The following is an 18,400-nucleotide window of genomic DNA, read 5'->3' as shown; positions in this document are numbered from 1 at the left end:
TTATGGATTTGTCTCTTTCTTTTAAATTTTTTCAATTTCTTCATTTTGAGGCTGTATTGCTAGTTAGGTGTATACAAATATATTGGACTTTTATTGAATATATCTTTCTATTGGATTAACCCTTTAATCATTATGCAATGTCCTCTTTGATCTCTAATATGTCCTATTGCTACTTAAAGCCTGCTTTGTCTGAACTATGCCACTTTTAATTTTGCTTGATATATGTAAAGTATTTGTTCATTGTATATTCCTTTATCTTTTTATTTTCAACCATTCTCTATTCTTATATTTAAGGTGTATCTTTTGTAAGGAGTATATAGTTGGATTTTATTTTTTTTAATTCAGTCTGAAAACCTTTATTCTTCAATTGGACATTTTAGTCTTTGTACATTTATTGTAATTACTGATACTGAATTTAAATTTGTTTAAATTGTTAAACATCTACTTGTTTCCTCTTTGCCCCATCTATTCCTTGTTTTTCTCCTTGGAATTGGTATTAGTTAAATATTTGTTATTCCATACCTAATTCATTAATTGTACATTTATTAATTTATTATTTTTTAGAGAGAGAGAGAGAGGAAGGGAGATGAGAAGCATCAACTTGTAGTTCAGGGGTCGGGAACCTATGGCTCGTGAGCCAGATGTGGTTCTTTTGATGGCTGCATCTGGCTCACAGACAAATCTTTAATAAAAAAAATAATGTTGCCCTGGCCGGTTGGCTCAGCGGTAGAGCGTCGGCCTAGCGTGCGGAGGACCCGGGTTCGATTCCTGGCCAGGGCACACAGGAGAAGCGCCCATTTGCTTCTCCACCCCTCCGCCGCGCTTTCCTCTCTGTCTCTCTTCCCCTCCCTCAGCCGAGGCTCCATTGGAGCAAAGATGGCCCGGGCTCTGGGGATGGCTCTGTGGCCTCTGCCCCAGGCGCTAGAGTGGCTCTGGTCGCAATATGGCGACGCCCAGGATGGGCAGAGCATCGCCCCCTGGTGGGCAGAGCGTCGCCCCCTGGTGGGCGTGCCGGGTGGATCCCAGTCGGGCGCATGCGGGAGTCTGTCTGACTGTCTCTCCCTGTTTCCAGCTTCAGAAAAAAATGAAAAAAAAAAAAAAAAAAAATAATGTTAAAAATATAAAACATTCTCATGTATTACAATCCATTCATTTCCTACCGCTCTTGTTCATGGTTGCGGGTGACTGGAGCCAATCACAGCTGTCCTCCGGGACAACACCAAATTTTTATTGGATAATGTGTAATGTAACAGGTTGATGTATGGCTCTCGTGGAATTACATTTTCTTTTTTTTTTTCTTTCAATTTACTACATTGTTTATTTTCTTGAGTCATTTATTGAAATTACCATCATAAGTCTGACTATATTTAAATTTTAAGTATTTTATTTACTGATTTTATTTATTTATTTTTTATAATTTTATTTCTTTAATGGGGTGACATCAATAAATCAGGATACATATATTCAAAGATAACATGTCCAGGTTATCTTGTCGTTCAGTTATGTTGCATACCCATCACCCAAAGTCAGATTGTCCTCTGTCACCTTCTATCTAGTTTTCTTTGTGCCCCCCTCCCCCTTTCCCTCTCCCCCCTCCCCCCGTAACCACCACACTCTTATCAATGTCTCTTAGTCTCACTTTTATGTCCCACCTATGTATGGAATAATGCAGTTCCTGTTTTTTTCTGATTTACTTATTTCACTTCGTATAATGTTATCAAGATCCCACCATTTTGCTGTAAATGATCCGATGTCATCATTTCTTATGGCTGAGTAGTGGAATTACATTTTAAAATATGTGGCATTCATGGTTCTCTAGCCAAAAAGGTTCCTGACCCTGCCTTAGTTGTTCATTGATTGCTTCTCATATGTGCCTGACCCGGGGGCTCCAGCTGAGCCATTGACCACTTGTTCAAGCCAGCAACCTATAGGCTCAAGCCAGTGACCATGGGATCATGTTGATAATCCCACACTTAAGCTGGTGACCTCATGCTCAGGCTGATGAGCCCGTGGTCAAGCCAAATGAGCTCGTGCTCAAGCCGGCCATCTTGGGATTTTGAACCTGGGTCCTCAGTGTTCCAGGATGACACTGTATCTAGTGTGCCACCACTGGTCAGGATAGTGTACATTCTTTTAATATGATTACCCTGAAGATAAGTTCTTAAAGTTGAAACTTCTCATTCTTTGTTATTTTTTCTGCAGTGCTTAACAATTCAGGGAATTCAAAAGATATTTACAATACATTCTTCTAGATTACTCTACTATTTCCCTAATGTTTTTAAAGGACCTGAAATATTTTTATAAATTCAGTGTTAAGTAAATTATTTTGACTTTTGTTTTTAGAATAACACCCAGAAAATATGATACCGTTCAAGCTTCCAAGGGTCATAGAAGTGGAATTATCACTGGTGATGTTGGAAACTTAACTTTATGCAAGAGGGGAATACGGACATCGTTTACATTTAGGAAAGTGAGGCAGACACCTTGTAACTGTGGTAAGTATATTATTTTGGTTTTATGAAAATCTATTAATATCTCAGAGCGAAGGAACGATTTATTTTAACTTCTCTAATGTCATTTTCAACATTTTGCCTGGTATAAGACTTACATACACTTTTTGTAACCATCATCACTAGAGTTTATATTATTTGAAGGTAGGGACAACATCTTATTCATGTTTATATTGTACAAATGGTTGGATGCCAAATAAATTTTTTTTTCAAATAAATATTTTTTTATTGAAGTTACAGTTAAGAGTGCTACAATTGTAGGACATTAAAATACCACAAAAGCAGGTTTTGTTAGAAATAGCTTGTCAAAGTTTTTAAATGACTTCTCATTCACCCAAAGGGGATGTTGGAAATTATAGATTGTTCTATAGTAAGCAAGTAACTCTAGGGTACAAACAGTGGTTTATGTCCTTTAGGAAACCTATAAGGGAATAAAAGAAGGACTCAAAAACTTGTCAAGAGGCTGCTATTTTGGGTTGTCTACACAAGTACATCATGACCTATATTTCTTAGACTCAATAAGTAAAACTTTCATTTTTAAACAATATTTTTTAATGACAGTGATGGAAGATTTTTTTTTTATATCCTGAGGGATTTAATTATGGGAGATATCTAGTATTTGCTTTTGGATTTAGTCATAATCTTAAAAACATTTAAACTTAAAAATTCTTATTATATCTACAAGATGTTATCCTATTAGAAAACTTGAAATCTCTATTGCATTTATTTTCAAGGAACTTGGGGTCTAGTTGGACAGACAAGCTGGTTTTCTTATGCAAATGTTTCTTTGTTATCAGTATTAATTAAATGTAAGGGATCTTATAAAAAGCTCTGATCATAATAGTTTACAGATTTCTTTTTTAAAGTTCAAGGGCATCTTTTGGATATTTTTGGTCAAAATTTGTGGATTTTTAAATGTTAAGGATTGCTACTCTCTTTAGATAACTTAGATATTCATAATTTCCAAGAGAATAAAATTTTATTAAGACCAGCTTAGGATAACTGTAATGTATATCATAGTATAATTGTAATTCTGATTTAAGCAACATAGTGCAACTTCTCTTTCCACATGTATGTTTAGAGTCAGACTTTCTGGGGCTACCCTTTTCTTACGTGTGCATTTAAATGGTTAGAGCTTCACTTCACACGTCAGTAGAGCCTAGGTGCTCCCACCTCATTGGAGGCTTTCTCAAGGTTCAGCACTCTAGCTATATATGGGGAACATTTCGAAGCCATCAGTGCTGTCCCCAAATCTGTTTCCAGTTATTGGCTGAGTCTTGTCTGTGGTGTCTGGGAAGCACTATTCCTTTTATTTTCTAGAATACTACTTATAAGAGGATGTTGTGTGTCAAAACTTTTGGCTGAAGACAAATTGGAAACTTAACTTTAAGCAAGAGGGGAAAATTATAGCATTTTACAGTAAAATTCAAATTATAGCATAGTACAGAACAGGCAAGAATTTATAATGAGCATTAGACATTATTGCAGAGAGCAGGGAACAACTTCAAAATCAATTTGAGACTTGGTACCCTAAGTTTCCTCTGTCGTGTCCTCTCCTTGGTGGTGGTCTTCTTAGGGTTTGCTCATCCTGCTGTAGTCACTGAGAATGTGGACTCGGTCCCCACTGCCTGGAGGCGAGTCCTGGCTCAATGACTTACTGTCTTTGTCACTTTGGAATTATTATTTAAATTTCTGTGCTTCAGCTTCTCCTCTGAAATGGCTGTAATAGTACCTATCTCATAGTGTTATTGTGAAAATTGAGATGATACCTACAGACTGCTTCAAATAATGTTTATTAAATGCTTGTGATTCTTACCAGATAACATTTTGCTTACTGGTTTTGTTTTTCTAAGAGTCCTAGTGTCCCCAGAATTACTATCTCTATCACCTACCAAGAGTAAAAGCCCAAATCATATTAATTTAGCTAAATTTCTTCTGCTTAGGCTTGTCCCATCAAGATGCCTTTTTTTTTTTTTTTTTGGCAGAGACAGAGAGAGTGAGAGAGAGGGACAGACACAGGAAGGGAGAGAGATGAGAAACATTAATTCTTAGTTGTTCATTGATTGATTTCTCATATTTTTCAAGCCCCCCTTGACTGGGGGGCTGCAGCAGACCGAGTGACTCTTTGCTCGAGCCAGCGACCTTGGGCTTAAGCAGCTGGTGAGCCTTGCTCAAAGCAGGTGAACCTGCGCTCAAGCTGGCAACCTTGGGTTTTGAACCTGGGTCCTCCGTATCCCAGTCTGACACTCTATCCACTGTGCCACCACCTGGTCAGGCAAGATGCTTTCTTTTTTAAAAATTTTTATTAACTTTAATGAGGTGACAACAATAAATCAGGGTATATATATTCAAAGAAAACATGTCCAGGTTATCTTGTCATTCAATTATGTTGCATACCCATCACCCAAAGTCAGATTGTCCTCTGTCACTTTCTATCTAGTTTTCTTTGTGCCCCTCCACCTCCACCTCTCCTCCCCCCCCCCCCCATTACCACCACACTCTTGTCCATGTCTCTTGGTCTCGTTTTTATGTCCCACCAATGTATAGAATCATGCAGTTCTTGTTTTTTTTTCTGATTTACTTATTTCACTCCATATAATGTTATCAAGATCACACCATTTTGTTGTAAATGATCCGATGTCATCATTTCTTATGGCTGAGTAGTATACCATAGTGTATATGTGCCACATCTTCTTTATCCAGTCTTCTATTTTTTTTACAGTGATTAAGGCCTTTAAGCAAACTCTTAGCCAATACAGCAAGAATCCATAAAAGAGTAGTGTCATTAACATGTCACCAAGTCCAAGTTGGCACCCACACCATTCCAAATCTCTGCAAATGCAACCCAACCCCAGTTTAGTCCGTTAGGAGCTGTCACAAGGAGCAGGAGTCCAGGAAAAGTCCACATCCAGGAAAAGTCCGTATGGCACTGGAATTGTTGTCACAATTCTATACTTTGCAGCTTACGTCCAAGTCCCAATGACTGCTGCTTCTAGCTGGTAATGATTCAGGTAGACTGGAAAAGCCATCTGCAGCATGTGTGGAGATGGAGCTTCTGATCTTCTCTGCCTGGAGGCTTTTCGCTGGAGCTCTGCAACTGTGGTGTGGTAAAGAGAACCTTGGGATACACTAAGCTGGGTGGCAAAGGTAGATTCATAAGAGAAGTTGGCAAAGGGGGGAAAGAGAGCTCTAAATTAGGTGTAGGTCCCAGCCTGAAATATGAGTGGGGCATTGAGGTAGGAGGAATAAAGGAAACACTATATATAATATTAAACAAAGCAGCAGAAAATAGGACTATCAACACCCACAACAGAGATCTTCGAGGGAAGAATAAAAAACCTGACTATTCAGGCAAGACATAGTTAAGTGGCCCTTGTGCAAGTGAGATCAGTTTACCTGCTTCTTGGAAGAAATACCCTAGGCTCGTCCACAGTGTTCGTAGATGGGGCCGACGGCCCTGGGCACCTTCAGCCTTCCATGGCAAACCCCTGCATTCTGGGCAAGGTTAGGTCATAGGTGGCTGGAGCAGGGCTGGAAGAGACTGAACCCTCCCTTAGAGGAGCGAGGGGGAAGCCTACCTTCCAGTGTCCCTTTTTCCTCACAGCAGAGGCATGTAAGCCTGGCAGGCTTTAGCTCAATGACCTTCCTATTCACTATTGAAGCAGGACCCAGATGGATTCTTATGAGACCCCTTTGGGGTGTTGGAGCCTTTAAGGGCGTATCCTAAAAGCTGGTAGTTCACCTGATCTCTATTGGGCTTTTTCTGCCTCTTGGTACCTTAAAAGCCATGCTCAGAAGATCTCGCTGAGGGGTTTGAGGATCCCCATCTGCCTATATAAACCTTTTCCATATATCTGGGGCTATTTAGAAAAAGACAAAACAGTGTTATTAGCTGGATCAAATAAAAGAAGGTAGAAGTTTGCCGGAGACAAGATGACAAGGTGCTTTCTTGAATAAGAGGTCTTTAATCCCAAGATGAAATAGGCATCTTTATTATAAGGCATGCTGAATTGCAGTCATATTTTGTTACAAATGGGCTTTCCCCATTCTTTTTCTATTAGATCCATCACACATATAATTTGACTTGCTAGGGAAGAGCTATTTTTTAACTGATAACTCAACAGCCTTCTTATCCCTCTACACCATAATTGAGTTGATTTGCTTTTCCTTTTAAGAAAGCATGAGACCTTATGAATCATTTGGATGAAGATAAAAGGCTTTTCTTATTTTTTCATTAGGTTACCCTTTGGTCTGTGACAGCCAGATGAAGGAGCCTCCTTCATTATTTCCAGAGAGTGACAAGGAAGCCTCACAGCTAGAGCAAGAATATGTCCATCGAGTGTATGAAGAGATCGCTGGGCACTTCAGCAGCACAAGACACACTCCCTGGCCACACATCGTGGAGTTTTTGAAAGCTTTGCCAAGTGGTTCAGTAGTGGCTGATATTGGATGTGGAAATGGAAAATATCTTGGCATAAATAAGGAATTATTTATGGCAAGTAATTTTTGCTTCTGGGTTTCTTTCTACTTTATTTGTCAGGGAATTATCACCTTCTTCCTCATGATATAATGATGTTTTTTTAGGTTGCAGAAAAATTATAACCAACAAATTGAGACTTATGAACACTCTCATTCATTTTTGTTCCTGTAGAAATTTAAGAGCAACCCATTGTTTTTATTTTTTTCTTCCTTTAGATTTTACTTGCAAAGAAGATTATTTTATCATAAAATTATATTTGTAAAAGCTCTTTACACAGTAAAGTTTTTATAGAAACCGTTTTCTTTGCTTAGATCCTCCTAGGTATGAGAAAGATAAAGCAAATATTTTCACCTGTCTTTTGTAAATAAAGAAACTGAGGCTCACAGAGATTATATTATTTCCCTGCTGTCATATAATTAGGTAGCATAGGTTGAACTTGAACCCATGCCTCTGACTCCAAATCTAGTGTCCTTTTACTCATAGTAAAACAAAAAGTGTTTAATATTTTTTGGTATCTTATGTTGAAAAGACTGAGGATCAAGCAGATTAAAAAGTTTGACTAAGGTAAACGGTGTTAGACTCAAGATAACCCACTTCTTGTCTGATCTCAGAGTGTCCGTTTTAGTTACTATATTTCCTTTTCTGTGGACCACTCTTTTGTTTCTGCTGTGTAGGATTTAGGAAGTTCTCTCTGCACTAGTACATTATTATTATATAAATACTCATGTCAGCACTGCTCTGGACTTGGTGGTGAACACACAATGCAATATACAGATGAATTATTGTAGAATTGTGCACCTGAAACCCATATAACTTTATTAACCAATGTCACCCTGATTAATTCAGTAAAAACAAACAAACAAGCAAGCAAACTCAGTGTAATCTTAAAAAATGATATTGCTGGCCCTGGTCGGTTGGCTCAGTGGTAGAGCGTCGGCCTGGCGTGCAGGGGACCCGGGTTCGATTCCTGGCCAAGGCACATAGGAGAAGCGCCCATTTGCTTCTCCACCCCCCCCTCCTTCCTCTCTGTCTCTCTCTTCTCTCCCGCAGCCAAGGCTCCATTGGAGCAAAGATGGCCCGGGCGCTGGGGATGGCTCCTTGGCCTCTGCCCCAGGCGATAGAGTGGCTCTGGTCGTGGCAGAGCGACGCCCCGGAGGGGCAGAGCATCGCCCCCTGGTGGGCAGAGCGTCGCCCCTGGTGGGCGTGCCGGGTGGATCCCGGTCGGGCGCATGCGGGAGTCTGTCTGACTGTCTCTCCCCGTTTCCAGCTTCAGAAAAATACAAAAAAAAAAAAAAAAAAAAAAAAGAAAGATATTGCTCTGTGAGGACTGAAGCTTCCCTTTCTCAAGATTAGGGGAGAAAGGTCTAGAGAAGAGCAGGTAAGGGGAATGAGAGCAGTCTATGTTCGAGGGCTATGGTAGTGTGACAATGCTTTCAAATTGATTTTTACTTCATCCCAGACATTGTGATATTGTGCACCTACATGAAGAAAGTTACTAGTGCTGTTGAGGAAAGGTATAGTTTGTGCATTCAGATAAAAGAATAATTTTTCATCAAGATCAGACATTAGTATTGGTATATTGTTATCATGCTTACAATTAAATTTTAGTTATAAAGAATAAGGTCTAGTAAGTTAAGTTTGTTCCTATTGAAAAGGAAATGGGTTTTTGATATGTCACTTAAAATCACGACTCTAAGCACAGTTCAAAACAAGGTGATACCTTCTGGTGTTCTGAGGTACTACTGTACGAAACTGTTTCTCAGTAAGTTCTGCTTCTGCTCTTTCCTGATGATATTCCTGGCTTTATGTATTTTGGTATCATTTGTGGCAGTGAAATGAGGTGGAAGTCAACCTCACTTTTAGTCATAATGATAAAATTGTCCTGTTACAATTGAGAAAAACGATTACTTGGTAAACAGATAATTGAACCAAAGTCTGAAGGAAGCTGATTCCAGAAGGAAGAAGGAATGTATTTAAAAGAATTGGAAAGTCACAAATATCGTCACTCTCTTCTATCTGCATTCATTTTGTCAGTGGCAGTCTGCATGCGTTCCTCCCTGTTATTCCTGAGCCTACCGCCTTGTCTCATCTCTAAGGAAGGATCAGTAGGGGTTGTTTCAATGGACGAATGAAAACTGCTTTGGTGACTGTAGCTCTGGTTTTTAGTTGACCAGAAATTAGATTATTTATGATAAAAGAGAAATCTGCTTTATTAAGTTCGGAGGCTTCACCTTGGATGGGGCCATGACCCTTGATTGTATTTTGAGCAGGCATCCTTGAACATGAAAATATGTGCAGTTTTCACATTCATGAGAGGATGTGACTGAGACATTCATTCTAGGTATTCAATTGTAGGATAGTCTCAGAATCTAAAAAATTCACTTTATTTATACATTTTAAAAATACCAGCTTGGGTTCTCTTGGAAATAGTTTTATGAACTGCCTTTCATTTCTGTAAGAAGAACACAGCATTGTCAGAACTAACCAGCAAAGCTGTGTACAAATCAACAGTAACAAAACCAGAGAGAAAACAGGCAGCCCCTAAACACTCGCACAGACCCGGACGTGCACCGAGCGTGCTGGGCCTCACCTGCTTGGGAAGATGAGGGATGCTGCCCGCTGCCGTCAGTGTTGTCACCCCCGGGATGGTTTGGTTACACTAAAAGGTTTAGTTTAATATCATTTTGAAAATTTTTAATTCAGCAGTTTATTCCTGATGTATATATATTAGTAGTTTTGCAAAACAAAAATCATTAACTTTAAAAAATGAAATAAATTATTTTACTTGTTTGTTTTGGGATTTTATTTTCTGATTGCAGAAGTAATAGGTATTGAAAAGTAGAAGCAGGGAAAAATAACCAGCTGTTTTTCTGCTATCTGGGCCATCAGAATATAGTGTATATAGTGATGATAGGTACCTTAGATCCTCTTTTTTGTAGATCCCCTCCAAAAACTAAATGTCTGTGTTCATGGGATAGTTTTTATTTTTAACTGTGTGATATTACAAAGAGATCTAGATTCTGAATGGTGATCAATTAGATGCCAATTAGGACCTCCCATTACCACCACTGTCATTTATATTCTAGTCGTTTGTTTCCATTCACTAATTTGAGTTCTGTTTGATACCTGTTAAAGTAATAAATGCTGCCTTGTGAATTCTATATGCTGACTTTGTACTGGTTGTAAAAACCGATAATATCCTGGTCTTAGACCATTTCACAATTAATATGAAACCTCTCTCATAACTTTAAGGTAAGGAATAAATCCATTGCTCTTAATTTCTCATGATATTTAAATATGATGTGATGACTTCCTGTCTCTATTATAGATTGGTTGTGATCGTAGCCAGAAGCTTGTGGACATTTGCAGAGAGAGGCAGTTTCAGGCCTTTGTCTGTGACGCACTGGCTGTACCCATCCGCAGCGGGGCTTGTGACGCCTGCATCTCCATTGCTGTTATTCACCACATGGCAACCACAGTGAGTACTGTCTTTCTCTTCCCAAGAACTTGTAACTAAGGTGGCTGGACATGTTCATGGAGTTTGCTGGTTTGAACCCTGTATTAGCTTTATTTTCTTTCCATTCTCTTGTCACATTTTATACTGTTTGTTAAGAAAGCATGTGGAATGGGGATGAGTTCCATGGAGTGGAACTTAGTTAAATAGAAGCCTCATGGAACTCTGTTTTTATTGCTATATGTTTCTGTCTTTTTCCTACCTTGAGTCTTACTCATCTTTAAATTTTTTCACTATATAGTTATTTTTAATGTCCAGAGTATATAAAATGAGAGCCAGAGATTTCTTTTCTCCCAGACTGAACTTTGTAAATTCTCAGTTGGCTTGTGAGGCCAGTAGGAATACTTCTTCTTATCCAGTCTGCTTTCTGGGAGGACTTCATTCAGATCATCAGTGGTCATCTGATCAAAGAGTTACGTTCTTCAACTTCACCAGCACTTCTTTCTCGTGTTGCTCAGTCCTGGCCTTGGAGAAACAAAAACTGAACAGAACTTTGCACATCTTTCCTTTCTTCAGCATCCACCAGGGCACTATACTGATTTTCCAGCTCAGGAGCCTTCAGGGCTTTAAACTTCTTCTCAAAGTCATCGACCACTCTGGCCTTCGCTACGTTGTAGTAAGCCCGTCAATAGCAGGTGGATTTTTAAGAGAGCAGCCAACCTGGAGGGAGGGTCTCATCACGGGTCAGAGTTAGCATCGGCCTTAGGCTTTGGAGTATGATTTCCCCAGAAGCTCCCCAGTCACTGTCTTTTAGAGCAAGTTTTTGCCCAGCCGTCTTGAGACCCTTCAGACCCTGGCGGCCCTCGGTTCACAGCAGCCTGTGCCTCTAAATTATAGCTGTGAGCTGCAAGAGAATACCAGCTCTGCCTGCGTCCGCTCTCCCTCAGCCTCTGAGCTGCCTCGCTAGTCTGTTTCCCGTCTTCCTTCCCCATCTCCCACTCTCATCCCTGATATCAGATGCTCACTTCCTCACCACTCTGTTTTTCTCTTTTCCTGACTTTTTCAAAAGTCAGGTTCTTAGCTGGTAGTCAGTCATATGTCACTGATGCCTTTAATTAGTTGCACGTGTTCTTAATTTTAAAATAAGCAAATTCATATATACATATTAATTTTTTTCCCTTTTTATTGAATTTATTGGGGTGACACTGGTTAACAACATTGTATATTTCAGGTGCACAATTCTACAACACATTTCTGCGCTCTGTATTGTGTGCTCACCCCCAAGTCAAGTCTTTGTGCATCACCGTTAGGTCCCCCCATACCCTCCTTTATTTCCCCAGCCAACCACGGACAATTTTATATATTTTTTATAGGAAAAGAATCTTTTTTCCTGGGTGTCAGTAATTTCTCCCCCAATTTAAGCAATAACTTTCTAGGTCACCCTGTGATGGAGTAACCAGCAGTTTTAGTATATCTGTGACCTTATGATCTTAGCTGAACTCAAAACAAAACAAAATGGAAAACCCTTTATGCTTCTATTTTATTAACAGAAATAAAAATTTCCATTTCCTTTTTTTTTTTTTTTTTACAGAGAGAGAGTCAGAGAGAGAGATAGATAGGGACAGAGAGAGATGAGAAGCATCAATCATTAGTTTTTCGTTGTGACACCTTAGTTGTTCATTGATTGCTTTCTTATATGTGCCTTGACCGTGGGGCTACAGGAGAGCGAGTGACCCCTTGCTTGAGCCAGCGACCTTGGGTCCAAGCTGGTGAGCTTTGCTTAAACTAGATGAGCCCATGCTCAAGCTGGCGACCTCGGGGTCTCGAACCTGAGTCCTCTTCATCCCAGTCCGACGCTCTATCCACTGTGCCACTGCCTGAACAGGCCATTTCCTTATTTCTTCAACACTATTTTTTTTTTGACAGAGAGTCAGAGAGAGGGACAGATGGGGACAGACAGACAGGAAGGGAAAGAGTGAGAAGCATCAGTTCTTTTTTTTTTTTTTTTGTATTTTTCTGAAGCTGGAAACGGGGAGAGACAGTCAGACAGACTCCCGCATGCGCCCGACCGGGATCCACCCGGCACGCCTACCAGGGGCGACGCTCTGCCCACCAGGGGGCGATGCTCTGCCCCTCCGGAGTGTCGCTCTGCCGCAACCAGAGCCACTCTAGCGCCTAGGGCAGAGGCCAAGGAGCCATCCCCAGCGCCCGGGCCATCTTTGCTCCAATGGAGCCTCGGCTGTGGGAGGGGAAGAGAGAGACAGAGAGGAAGGAGGGGGGGGTGGAGAAGCAAATGGGCGCTTCTCCTATGTGCCCTGGCTGGGAATCGAACCCGGGTCCCCCGCACACCAGGCCGACGCTCTACCGCTGAGCCAACCGGCCAGGGCTCTTCTTTGTGGCATCTTAGTTGTTCATTGACTGCTTTCTCATATGTGCCTTGACTGGGTGATTACAGCAGACTGAATGAGCCCTTGTTCAAGCGAGCCACCTTGGGCTCAAGCCAGCGACCCCGCGATCAAGCTGGTGAGCCTGTGCTCAAGCCAGATGAACCCACACTCAAGCTGGCGACCTCAGGGTTTCGAACCTGGGTCCTCTGTGTCCCAGTCTATTGCTCTATCCACTGCGCCACCACCTGGTCAGGCTTCAGCACTATTTTTTAACTCCTCAATTACAGAACAAAATTTCCCTTACCTTTTTTTCCCTTTCTTGTTTTATATATAAGGTCTACCAGAAAGTTCTGTCCGTTTTTATCACAACAAGTTTCAACACGTAAGCACATGTTTATTTGGTGCATGTGTACCTCTCTATTTTTATCACTTAATGTATACTTACTGACATAGCAAATTAACTAAAACAAAGTTGATTCACGTTAGTCTTATGTGTGAAGCGATAGTATACCCATGGCTACTGATAAAGTTCATTTACGCCACTGTAATTTTTACGAATTTCAACATGGAAGAAATGCTACAGAAGCATGTAGAAATTTACTGAAAGTGTTTGGTGAAGGAATAATACCGACTATCACTTGTTTTTGTCCTTCCAAAATTTTTTGAAGGGCAAAAAATTCAAAACTGAAGAGGATATCAAACAAGCACTGGTTCAATTTTTTCGCATCAAAAGATAAAACATTTTTCGAAAATGGTATATACAAATTGCCCTCATGCTGGCAAGAAATCATTAATAATAATGGCAATTATATTATTTAATAAAGTTTATTAATGATAAGAAAAATTTGTATTTTGTTTTATTCCAAAAACGGACAGAACTTTCCGGTAGACCTATATATAAGATACTTTGGGCTCTGGCCTATTAGCTCAGTGGTAGAGCATAGGCCTGGCGTGTGGAAGTCCTGGGTTTGATTCCTGATCAGGGCACACAGGAGAAACGACCATCTGCTTCTCCATCTTTCCCCCATTCTCTCTCTCTCTCTCTCTTCTTCTGCAGCCATGGCTTGGTTGGAGCAGCTTGGCCCCAGGCACTGAGGATGGCACCAAGTTCTCACCTTGGGCTCTAAAATAGCTCGGTTGCTGAGCAATGGCCCCAGATGGGCAGAGCATCACCTCATAGAGTGTTTGCTGGGGAGATCCCAGTCAGGGCTCATGCGAGGAGTCTTTCTCTCTACCTCCCTGCCTCTCACTTAATTAAAAAGAAAAGAAGAAGTATTTTATTAGATTTCTCTGGGCTGTTTATCCTCTTTGAAAGCAGTCATATAGTCAGTATATTCTTCTGGTTTCTCTCTGTGTCCTCCTCGTTGACAAATGGCAATGTGTTTTCTGGTAGGAGCGCAGAGTGGCAGCCCTTCAGGAACTTGTCCGACTCCTGAGACCTGGTGGGAAGGCACTCGTTTATGTTTGGGCAATGGAACAAGAGTATAATAATAAGAAGTCCAAGTATCTCAGAGAAAACAGGACTAGCCAAGGAAAAAAAGAGGAGACCGACAATGGTACATCAGTGGGACAGTTGTCTGTGCAGCAGATGCCTGACGCAGGCAATCAAGACTCCACATGTTCTGTCCCCTCCATGAATGACTTTCAGAAGGGAAGGTGCAATTCAGGGCACATTGCCAAGTCCAAGCTGCCTATTCACACTAACAGGACTGCTTTTCATTCTCAAGACCTACTGGTTCCCTGGCACCTTAAGGGAAACCCTGGTAAAGAAAACCCTGTTGAGCCATCTGGCCCAGTAGGAACCCATGACCTGAGTCCTGTGTTTCATCGTTACTACCATGTGTTCTGTGAGGGAGAATTGGAAGCTGCCTGCCAGACTTTGAGTAATGTCAGTGTTCTGCAAAGCTACTATGATCAGGGGAACTGGTGTGTGATTCTTCAAAAAGTCTGATTATCTCTTTGAACATAAACAGGAAAGAAATGCTCAGCATTTTGTTTTGTTTTTTTTTTAAATCAGACTGAATTCACTACCTTTTTAGTTAAAGAGAAAACTTTGTGGTAAAGTACCAAAGGAGTATGCCTGAGAGAAATTCAGAAGCACAGATTAGTTAGGAAACACTTTATCCATAAATGTAGGCTTCTCCTATAGGGTGGTGCGGCATGGTCTGTTAAAGTAATTGAAGTTGTTGGTCAAGTATTTAGGATCTGGGGTAAGTGTACAGCATTTTGAAGATAAGCTTTTGTTATAAATGAATTGTTATAAATTTTTTATAAATTACTAAATGAATTAAATTATGTAGAATGAATTCATTATGAAGTGAAGAAATCATACAATGCTTTAATAAAGAAAATTCCTGTTTAGTAGAACATTGTCTGAAATTTTATTTGTGATTGTTAGCTCCATAAAATCATAATAACAACCACCCTGTTACCATACCTGAGTAGCGTAGGGTATGACACATGGTAGGTGCTCAGTAAAATTTTAGCGAGTCAGATAACACCCATACATTAGTAGGACCTTTATCTAACAAATACCGAACCCCTGCTATGTACCAGCTACCTTTTTAAGTATGGAGAGGGGAGCAGTGGACAGCAGAGAACAAAGTCCTTGTGCTCATGGAGCTTAAGATCTAGAAGGGAACATAGACAATAAGCAAATAAATAAATGATGTGATGTGCCAGATAGTGATAAATGCCATGGGGAGAAAAAACGAGTGGGGTTTTACCTGGCAACAAATGATGATTTTGCTTTATTTTTTATTAAAAAACAAAACATTTTATTGAATTTATTGGGGTGACGTTAGTTAATAAAATTATGTAGGTTTCAGGAGTACAATTTTATAATACATCATCTGAATATTGCATTGTTGCCCCAAGTCAGGTCCCCTCCCTCACCATTTGCCCGCCTCCCGCCTCCCCACCCCGCTTTCCTTCCTGCAGTCCCCGCTCTGTTGTCTGTGTCTATAACTTTTCCTGCTTCACTTAATCCCTTCACCCTTGTCACCCAGCCCCCGAACCCCACCCCTCTGACAGCTAAATGATTATTTTTAAAGGGCTGAAATAACTATTGTACTAACCCTGAGTTAATTGGTATTCCTAATTCATTGATCTAGGTGCTAAAGGCAACCCAAATATGCTTTTTTGTTTACTTAAAAATAAAGTAAACAATAAAAAGTTAGAGCCTGACCTGTGGTGGCGCAGTGGATAAAGCGTCGACCTGGAAATGCTGAGGTCGCCGGTTCAAAACCCTGGGCTTGCCTGGTCAAGGCACATATGGGAGTTGATGCTTCCAGCTCCTCCCCCCTTCTCTCTCTTTGTCTCTCCTCTCTCCTTCTCTGTCTCTCTCCTCTCTAAAAATGAATAAATAGCCTGACCTGTGGTGGCACAGTGGATAAAGCGTCGACCTGAAAATGCTGAGGTCGCCGGTTCGAAACCCTGGGCTTGCCTGGTCAAGGCACATATGGGAGTTGATGCTTCCAGCTCCTCCCCACCTTCTCTCTCTGTCTCTCTCTCTCCTCTCTCTCTCCCTCTCTGTCTCTCTCTCTCTCCCTTTCTCTCTGCTCTCTAAAATGAATTAAAAAAAATTAAAAAAAAAAAAGAAAAAGAATTGCCAGTCAGACCTAATTATCCCATTACAGCCATTGTTGGGTATTCCTTGTTTATTCATAGTTTATTCCAGTCCAGGTGCAATCAGGGTTTATTTCACAAACATATTTCGTAGTTACCAAGTCAACTTACCACTTATGTTAAGTTTCCAGGAGGAACAAACGTAGAAAGTTAACTGTAGGTCAAATTATTGTGCAGGAGGGAAAGTCATTTTTTTTTTTTTTTGTTAACAGAGACAGAAGGACAGAGAGAGGGACAAACAGGAAGTGAGAGAGATGAGGATCATCAGTTCCTTGTTGTGGCACCTTAGTTGTTCATTGATTGCTTTCTCATATGTGCCTTGACCGGGGACCTATAGCAGAGCAAGTGACCCCTTGCTCAAGCCAGCGACCTTGGGCTTCAAGCCAGTGACCTTTGGGCTCAAGTCGGCGACCATGGGGTCATGTCTATGATTCCACGCTCAAGCCAGCAACCCCACACTCAAGCTGGTGAGCCTGTGCTCAAGCCGGATGAGCCCATGCTCAAGCCAACAACCTCGGGGTTTCTAACCTAGGTCCTCTGTGTCCAAGTCTGATGCTCTATCCCCTGCACTACCGCTGGTCAGGCAAAGTCATTTTTAAAAAAATACTTTACTCTTGTGTGACTGGTGGTAGTGCAGTGTATAGAGCATCGACCTGGGACTCTGAGGTCTAAGGTTCAAAACCCCAATGTTGCCAGCTTAAGTGCAAGATCACTGGCATGAGCATGAGATCACTGACATGTTTATAACCTTGTCTGGGGAATTAGACATATACTCTGTGACCCCACTGGGAAAGGAGCATTGAAAGCTTGTGCTGGTCTCCTGTGGCCTTCACCCCACGCACCCCTTTGCTGATTGTGCTATCCATCTGTTAAAATAAATCATAGCATTGAGTACAACTATATTCTATGAGTTGTGAATCCTCCTAATGTACCATGGAACCTGGGGCTGGGCTTGGGGACTCCCAGCACATTGCTAAAGTAGTGTATACTTAGGGAGAAATGGATAGCACTAAATACCCATGGTTGGAAAAGAGATCTCAAATCCAAGGAGCTCAACTTTCTTCTTAAGAAGCTAGTAAAATAGAGCAAATGCAGTGCAGAGTAGGCAGAAGAAAGGAAACAAGAATTATCAGAGCAGAAATCAAAGAAATGGAAAACAGAAAAACAATAGAGAAAAATCAGTGAAAACAAAAGCATGATCTTGGAGAAGACTAATAAAATTGATAAACTTCTAGCCAGGCTGAGCTGACCAGGGACAGAATTATATGATTTTTTTTATTTCAAAATACAATCAATAAACAAATTTAAGATAGATTCTCATGTACTGACTTTTTAAGACTTACAATTGTTTGAAAAAAGGTCTTTAATTAATTTTTTATAAATATTTGCAGTAAGATAACTTCAAATGGCAATGCAATTTAATTACACAATTTCCTATAGTAAATATATTGAGGAAAGTAAGATACCACTTATGTATTAAAACATTATGATTATAGCCCATTCCTAGATGGAAGTGTGAATATTGTGCTTGAAAATTGAGATTCCAGGTAAACCTAGTAAGCTGTATTGACTGACTACAAATATAAAAATTCTTTTTTCCCCCCTTTTTATTTCTCAAGTGAAAAAAGGGGAGATAGAGAGACAGACTCTTGCATGCGCCCCAACCAGGATCCACCTGGCAACCTCCGTCTGGGAACAATGATCTGCCCATTTGGGGTTATGCTCGCAACTGAGCTATTTTTAGCTCCTGAGGTTGAGGCTCCACAGAGCCATCCTCAGCACCCGGGGCCAATGTGCTCAAATCAATCAAGCCATGGCTGTGGGAGAGGAAGAGAGAGAGACAGACAGAGACAGGGAGTAGCGAGAGAGGGAGGGGTGGAGAAGCAGATGTTCCCTTCTTCTGTGTGCCCTGGCCAGGAATTGAACCTAGGACATCTACATG

The 18,400-nt window shown here is 40.7% G+C and overlaps 1 protein-coding gene and 1 pseudogene across 1 annotated transcript in view; one reads left to right on the top strand and one right to left on the bottom strand.

Moving 5' to 3' along the window:
• Window positions 1-15,181, top strand: part of ALKBH8 (alkB homolog 8, tRNA methyltransferase) — a 47,992-nt gene extending 32,811 nt beyond the window's left edge. The window contains exons 9-12 of the mRNA XM_066360753.1: window positions 2,344-2,495; window positions 6,749-7,005; window positions 10,319-10,468; window positions 14,225-15,181. Coding sequence (XP_066216850.1) covers window positions 2,344-2,495; window positions 6,749-7,005; window positions 10,319-10,468; window positions 14,225-14,782 — 1,117 coding nt within the window. The 3' untranslated portion in view covers window positions 14,783-15,181. The remainder of the gene's footprint in view (window positions 1-2,343; window positions 2,496-6,748; window positions 7,006-10,318; window positions 10,469-14,224) is intronic.
• On the bottom strand, window positions 10,738-11,764 carry LOC136389706 (ATP synthase subunit d, mitochondrial pseudogene; annotated as a pseudogene).
• Window positions 15,182-18,400: the final 3,219 nt, after the last annotated feature.

The sequence above is a fragment of the Saccopteryx leptura genome, chromosome 1 (assembly GCF_036850995.1).
Source record: "Saccopteryx leptura isolate mSacLep1 chromosome 1, mSacLep1_pri_phased_curated, whole genome shotgun sequence".
Classification (NCBI taxonomy): domain Eukaryota; kingdom Metazoa; phylum Chordata; class Mammalia; order Chiroptera; family Emballonuridae; genus Saccopteryx; species Saccopteryx leptura.
The sequence above is the reverse complement of the archived record's forward strand: the minus strand, read 5'-3'. Positions and strand labels throughout refer to the sequence as shown.